Source organism: Leuciscus leuciscus (assembly GCF_965113295.1).
Source record: "Leuciscus leuciscus genome assembly, chromosome: 3".
Classification (NCBI taxonomy): Eukaryota; Metazoa; Chordata; class Actinopteri; order Cypriniformes; family Leuciscidae; genus Leuciscus; species Leuciscus leuciscus.
Genome location: NC_138727.1, coordinates 59,740,001 through 59,747,310, shown reverse-complemented (window position 1 = coordinate 59,747,310; position 7,310 = coordinate 59,740,001). Strand labels below are relative to the sequence as shown.

The window sequence follows — 7,310 nt, the reverse complement described above, 5'->3', positions numbered from 1 at the left end:
ACCAGTGCATTTGCAGAACAGCACCATAGATCTACACACTTTTAACTGCAGAGACTGAAGTAATACTGACTGCAGATCAGTTTTGTAAGGACACTTCCTCTTTTGTAACTGTGGTTTGTGACTTTGTTTTATCAGACATCCTGTTACTTCTACATTAAAATAATCCTGTGTGCAAATCTACAAGAACAGAATAAACCTGGTTCTTCATTCTATTTCCACATTCAAGCAACATGATGCAAGACACACATCACTGAGAAAATCATCCGTACCTGTAATGCTGATCAGGACTCGTGTGATGAAGATCTTGTGTCCTTGATCAGACTGAACTCCACACCAGTATTCTGAATCTTCTTCAGTCACATGACTGATGCTTCCCGTCAGGAGCTGCTGTTCTCTGTCATCATACAGCCGGATCTTTCCCTCATCCCTCCATCTTCTGCTCTCCTTCACAGACGTCTCTTTAGCACAGAGATCAGCTCCAGATCTCCAGCACAGAAACTTCACATCATGAATGTGGGATTGTGGGTATTTGCAGCTGATGTTCACAGATCCTCCTGCAGAAGCTGATAGACTGATGCTCTTCACACAACAATCCTCTGTTTAAGATCCAGATAAAGTGCAGCAATGTTACAATCACCATATATATTCATGGATTCTGTCAAATAATGCATAAATGACTGAAAGCAGCTCACCCTTCTTAATGTCCAGATTAAACTCAGAGAAGAAACTGTAATCTTCAGAAACTTTGAATATAATCTTATATTCTCCAGAGTCGTTCTCATTCAGATCTCTGATAAACAGAAGTAAGAGTCCTGCAGATCTGTCATTATAAACGGATAATTGTCTGTCATGTTTCCATTCTGCTCTTCTGTTAGTGTTTATTACAGTAAAACACTGATCTGCAGTTTTACAGACGTCTATCACAGGATTCTCTTCTTGAATCTCATATTTGTAGTTTATAATGACGTTTCCTCCTGAATATCCTCTCACTGTCCTGATTTGTTGACCTGTTGAACAGGACCCAGATCATTTGTCATTTTGTTCTCAATATAAACACATTGTTGCTCACTTTGCTGCAACATTTATCAATGCACTTAAATTAAATCTTACATCGGGAGACAACAAGGTTGTTGATGAGTTTCACGTGTGTTATTACGGCAGTAATTAGTCAGTGTTGAGTTTCGTGATGTTGTGGAGATCATCTTGAGTTTGAGGGTCTCAGTTACTCACCTGTTAAAACCTTCAGATTCACTTCAGTGTGGGGATCTATTTCTATAGTTATATCAACTCCACAGTGGTACGCCCCAGAATCCTCTTCACTCAGATTTCTGATGGTCACAGTGAAGACTGCTGATCTTCTGTCATCATACAGAGAGAATCTTCCAGCATCAAACCATTTATCTTTCTCATTAGTCCTGATTTCGTCTGTGCACTGTGACCACTGTCCTTTACAAAAATACTTTGAATTTTCTGTATATCCTTCATCATATCTGCATGTGATGTTGACTCCTCCTCCTGAATATCCTGTCACACTCATGGAGCTCACGACACCTACAACAAACCAGCATTAAAACATTTTAAAGGGGTGGTTGAATATGATTTCACTTTTCTAACTTTAGTTAGTGTGTAATGATGAACAACATCTGCAAAGTTACAACGCTCAAAGTTCAAAGCAAAGGGAGATATTTTATTTTAAAGAAATCGCTTTTTAAGGACTACAACAAACGGCTGGTAGGAACTACACAACACAAAATTTACATAAATCCTGCCCTGGAAAATCATTTATAGATTATCAAGACAGAATATGCTAATCAATGACTAGAAGATAACTACACTTAAGCTACATAAATTCATCAACTAACCATTCAGAAACGTCCTGTTGCTTCTACATGTTGTCACTTCTTCTCGAGTCTCTCAATCAGTGTCAGACTCCGGTTTGAACATAAAAGGCTAAAAGTTTTTGAAATGTTCAGTGCATGTGTGTGTGAGGTAAAAGGACACAAGCTCTTGAAGCTCCGCCCCCTGTGCCGGGAGCAGCAGCTCATTTGCATTTAAAGGAACAGACACAAAACGGTGCATTTTTGCTCACCCTCAAAAAGTGACAATTTTAACATGCTATATAAAATTATAACATGGCTTGGTTGAATTCCAATGTAGAATGCTATTATTTCTTGATAACAGCCGCTGCGAAGTATAACACACCGTTGCCATGAAAAACAGAGCGTTGCTATGGACGCGGCAGGATTCTAACCGTAGAGACGGAACGGACTATTTTCTTTAGCGGAAGCAATACAGTCGTTTTTTAAATCAATAAACTCCTTTTTAAATCAATATTTTGTGTCAAATTATTGATTTATTTGGTAGGTAGCCATGTAATAAGCAGGATAATGTAGAGCGAGGCGGTTGTTATAGCGAATACAACCCCTTCAGGCTGATTCAAGACTGTTTCAAGTCCTGCCTGTCAGGGTTGTATTCGCTATAACAACCGCCTCGCTCTACATTATCCCTTTGTAGCCACAACGACATCTGCTTCTCGCGTTAAGTGATCATATGGGAAGACACATCGTCTTGTGTCCGTACTGGTTAATAATTGCCCCACGAGGAGCAATTTGCCAGCGCCAGTTCGGCTGGCCTCGTGACATTCCAGAAGACACACACACACACACACACACACACACACACACTCGTGGACTTTCAACCAGAAACCCACCACGAGATGCAACTGAAGCACATTTCCATATATGGACTTCCACATAGTAAAATTTCATTTTACCATTCATTACAAATTTATAATAGAGGTGTGGTTTGCTAGAGTAAAATCTTTAATTCCGAAGATTCATTGAAAGGAAATCACTCCATAGTGTCTTGTAACTCGAACCTGGTCATAAACTTTTATGGCTCCAAAGCTGCAGCTCATCCAGCTCCTTTGCGAGCCAACATTCCAACACCTTAACACACATGGAACATTTCAGAGAAAACTCTTCAAATGTTTGATATGTATTCCTGTGTTTCTCAAGTGTCTTCACATGCCATAACGGAAATACTGACCATTTTATTGTGTGTTTAAGCAAGCTTTATTTGTGTGTAATGATGCATATGAACATAATGTTATGTGTGTCCAATATCTACCTGTAATTCTTGGTATCTGTCTGACCGCCCTGTTTTAATTCAACCAGTCCCGCACATAGTATTACAGTAAGATGTATTGTTCCAGGTGTACAATCTTAAGAAGAAATATGAATTCTTTCTCTCATAAGACATATGGTGAAAGTAGGCGTTTTCTTCTTCACACAAAGAGAATTTTCCCGCTTCAGAAAAGACAATCTGATTCGCTGTCGTTCCAAGAGAAGGCGTAAACAGATGTTTGTTAAAAGGCAGAAACCCCCTTCATCTCTTCTCTTCTCTTCTCTTCTCTTCTCTCCTCTCTTCCAACTCAACTCATCCAACTTCTCTGGACCCTCTTCCTCGGCGCAGCGTTTCTCCAAGGAACATCTGAAGGAGGCCCTGGCCTTCTCCTCGGACCAACACATGTTCGAGTCGTAGCTCCCGTTCGTTGCAACTAAGATTTCCAGCCTCTCCCATCCCGGGAGACGAATCTGAACTTTTCCGGTAACGTTAAATTCAAGTGAGCCTTTACATCGTTTTTCGAAACGACCCAGAAGAAGAAGCTAGACGCAAACCAGCCGGACACGCGCACGCGCGTCCCCTTTTCAGCATCACACTGAAAGAGTACCACATCTCGCAAGTATATTGATTCCTATAAAAGCTGTTCCAGGTGTCTAGGTCTTAGGTCTGTGGTTTAAGTTACCCTCTATCTTCCCTCTATATCTTTCTTTCTTTCATTCCATTTTCATTCCGATCACGTCATGCTATGTTTTATGTTTTTGTTCGGTTAAATGTTTAAATGTTTAAATGTTTATGTGTTTGTTTGCATTTTTACGTACGTTTATATTTGTAGTTTATAATCTCTAGCGTGTGCCATTTTATTAATAAACCCATTTATACTTTTAACTGTCTCTGTGTTTGAAAACCCACTTTTTATAAAGTCAATGAAACAAAAGATCTATAAAGCTACAGGCTCTATAATATTAGACTACATTCAGTAGTTTTAATTAATAAACTCAATAAAGTTTAATGTTCTTGGCCAGAACCTAAACTTTAGTGGAGTTTGTGAATACCCCTTCTTAACTGTACTGACCTTACATCTACTCGCTGGCCGAGTTAAAGGTTGGTCAGACCAGTTACAGAACGAGGCATTTCCTATAAAAAAAATAAATAAATAAATGTACATGCGACTTATGAATTATGACCATGAGTCATAGATATTAATATTCCAAGATTCCCCATATTCTTGAGCTAATTCATATTTACCCAGATGCATATTCGCTACATTTTTGGTGGAGATATTTCGAGCAGTTTCAAACTTCATTTTTGTGGGCAAATTCAGTTTCAGTTGAATGTGTATTATTGGTATTAATAATTGTAGGCTATACGCGCGTTTTGAATGGTGAGATAAGTCGCCAAGGCGAACTCACCCAGCTGATGGCGGGCACAAAGCCAGCCCAGCTCTGCTAAAACTGCAGTTCATGACATTACATCTGTCTCTGTAAAGACGAAACAAAACTCTTTGCAGTTGATACATGTAACATGATTTAAACCGACTAAATGAAGACGAAGGATCTCTTTTAGGACGAAGACGTAAATCTGATAGTTTTTCAGTCGTAATAGGCCTTATTAATACGTTAACGGTAAACTCCTGGTCAGAAATTGGCCTCGCGATCCAATTTCGTAAACCTACGCAAAAATCATAAAAGTGCTATTTTGATTAATGCTTATGGGAGATGAGCAGATGATAAGTCCTGCTCACAGCTGTTCTGATGCCTGGTGTGCTCACAGCTTAAGTAAATAGATGTTCAACGCCTGTTTGCTCACAGTTTCTAGTGATTAAAACACGAAGTTTTAATACCTGTTGTTATTGTAAACCATGTATAATATGTAATTGGAGGCCAGTTTTATGAATTAAGAAAACGGATGATAATCCCTGTTCTCCTTCTTTAAACCGTCTCATGTGTATAATATATAATGTGTAAATTGGAGACCAGTTTTATGAATTAAGAAAAGATGATAATCCCTGTTCTTATTCTAAAACCGTCTCAATGTGTAATGCATAATGTGTAATTCCTGTTAGTCACATGTTGTGAAACTCGCGTCAGTCTTCCGCATGCAACAGAAGCGCAAAACACCACGTGATTCCAAAAAAAAAAATCTGCTGAATTACGCCACTGACCGACACTAGAGGGCAGCCTCTAAGTCTGGGGCAGTTCTCAAATTACGCGCCCCCAACCGACGTCATCCTGCGTGAGCGTCGCCTCCCACTGACGTCAGCCTGCGCGAGCGCAACTACGCCATCTCGTGGCGTTCTAAGATAATACCTGCTTTCAATTTCTTTTTCTCTCTGCATTCATTTTCTCTCTCAAATACTTAACTGCATTCAAGCTTAGCTTATGCTGATATTATTTGGAGTTAGACAATTCCTTTTTCTGTTTTTGACTGTCACACTTTAAGTTAAGTTCGAAAAAAAGGGAAAACTTTTCGAATTAAAAACTTAGATTCGATTCACTCAGTTCATTGATAGGTCCACCTAGGAAGAAGCACGCCACCGTGTGGCGATCTTGGGTCGACTTATCAATATCTGTTTAACCCCCAGTCTGCAATTGAAGTGTCTCCTTGCTCCCCTTTTCGTTTGATTATTTTTTTATGATCCATACGAATAACCTCAGTGTTATTGTAAGGATTATAGGAAGTCATTCTGAATTTCAGTTTGATTATTTTTAGTATTGATACATCACTGTTATCATTCTAATTTTCTTTCCTTCCTTATTATTATTATTTTGGACCTCTCATTGCATGCTTATTTGAATTTTAATTTAAACAAGTTTGCATTTTTCAAATTGTGTCTATTCAACCAGGTGGACCACTGAGAGGAAACACGGCCCTCACCCTTGTGGCACAAACCCACTGCCGGGGCCTTTTCCTCTGCCTGCGTCTCAAACCTGTGTTGTTTATTCAAATTTTATTTCATTGATAATTATTTTTCTCTTCCCTCTTTCTCCAGTCTCTCCAAGGGGGGGGGGGGGGGGGGTTATTCTGATAATTACAACCAATTATCGTAATTTCCTTTTTGTTGTATCATTATTTTAGTAAAGCCTTTGCCTCTGACTCCTGCATACATATTTACTCAATTTGATGAAACCAGAAAGCCTTAATTTACTTTAAGTCTAACATTTTAATCCCTCATTGTGTATCTATTGGCAGGACTCAGTCAGTGCACTGTGGTGATCCGAAAGTCATCCCTGGTGGTTTCCAGTGGGCGGGGATCATCTGTCCGGCGTTACTGACACTGCGCTCTGTCTGGTGTTGGAACCGTCGGAGGGTCTGACCGCGCCCGCTGGTTTCCGCCTGGATGACCTCTATTCACCCCAGGTAAACTAAAATTTGATAGAACCCATCCACTTATTAGGAACCACAGAATACTAGCTATTCCTTCGGGTGTATTTTAAGTGCTTGGACTCACCTTTCTCTCTCTAAGACACACCGTCTTTCGAGGTCCTGTCCCGATAACCCACGCATCTCCTGGCCCGATCAGGAACTCTCGCAGTGTTAATAAGGCTTAGGCCTCTTTATTTTTATTTTATTTTTATCTTATTTGATTTATTTTCCTTAAATAACGCTCCCCGTGTTATTGTTTGCGACATTTCATTGCAGACCAATTCACTTCCTTGTGTTGTGTTTCCCTCTGATCTTCCCTACCTTCAACCTTGTCTCTTTCTCCACTCTGTGTGATTTGTTCCTTTCATTTCACTTAGACACAGAACCTAAGAGAGACCCCAGGAAAAGCTGAATAATAGAGTGACGATCAAAGCGGGCGTCGCTAGACGACCCCCCCAGGCTACCGCCTGTCCAAATTTCTATTGTGGGTTTCATCCATACCCACGAAATTGGCTCAGCTAACTGTCGGCATCAGTTAGCCCCGAAATTCTCATAAACGGCATAGCCCGTATGAGTATAGCTCATTAACCCTAAAACAAACTTGCATTGTGTCTCTTTTTGTGTGTGCTGTGCTTCTCTCACCACAGTAAGCAGAGATGTCGAGCTAACCCAGAAGTACGACCACGAGCAGCTGGCCAAAATCTTCGGAAAATCGCACCCAACCTCGTCACCAAGGCCTGGGCCAGCGAAAGGCTCAGCCTCGATATGGAAGAGAAGGCAGCCGCACTACAGCTCCAGGCCACAGAAGCCCGGAAGGACCG

The 7,310-nt window shown here is 40.4% G+C and overlaps 2 protein-coding genes and 1 long non-coding RNA gene across 3 annotated transcripts in view; 2 read left to right on the top strand and 1 right to left on the bottom strand.

The window, feature by feature from the left end:
• The window catches only part of LOC309493708 (B-cell receptor CD22-like), a 273,995-nt gene that overhangs the window by 55,256 nt on the left and 211,429 nt on the right, over positions 1–7,310 (top strand). The window lies entirely within an intron of this gene.
• The window catches only part of LOC309493992, a 138,752-nt gene that overhangs the window by 42,168 nt on the left and 89,274 nt on the right, over positions 1–7,310 (top strand). The window lies entirely within an intron of this gene.
• The window catches only part of LOC309493716 (polymeric immunoglobulin receptor-like), a 223,154-nt gene that overhangs the window by 207,522 nt on the left and 8,322 nt on the right, over positions 1–7,310 (bottom strand). The window contains exons 4-6 of the mRNA XM_082162926.1: positions 1,231–1,551; positions 693–1,007; positions 270–596 (exon numbers count right to left, since the gene is read on the bottom strand). Coding sequence (XP_082019052.1) covers positions 270–596; positions 693–1,007; positions 1,231–1,551 — 963 coding nt within the window. The remainder of the gene's footprint in view (positions 1–269; positions 597–692; positions 1,008–1,230; positions 1,552–7,310) is intronic.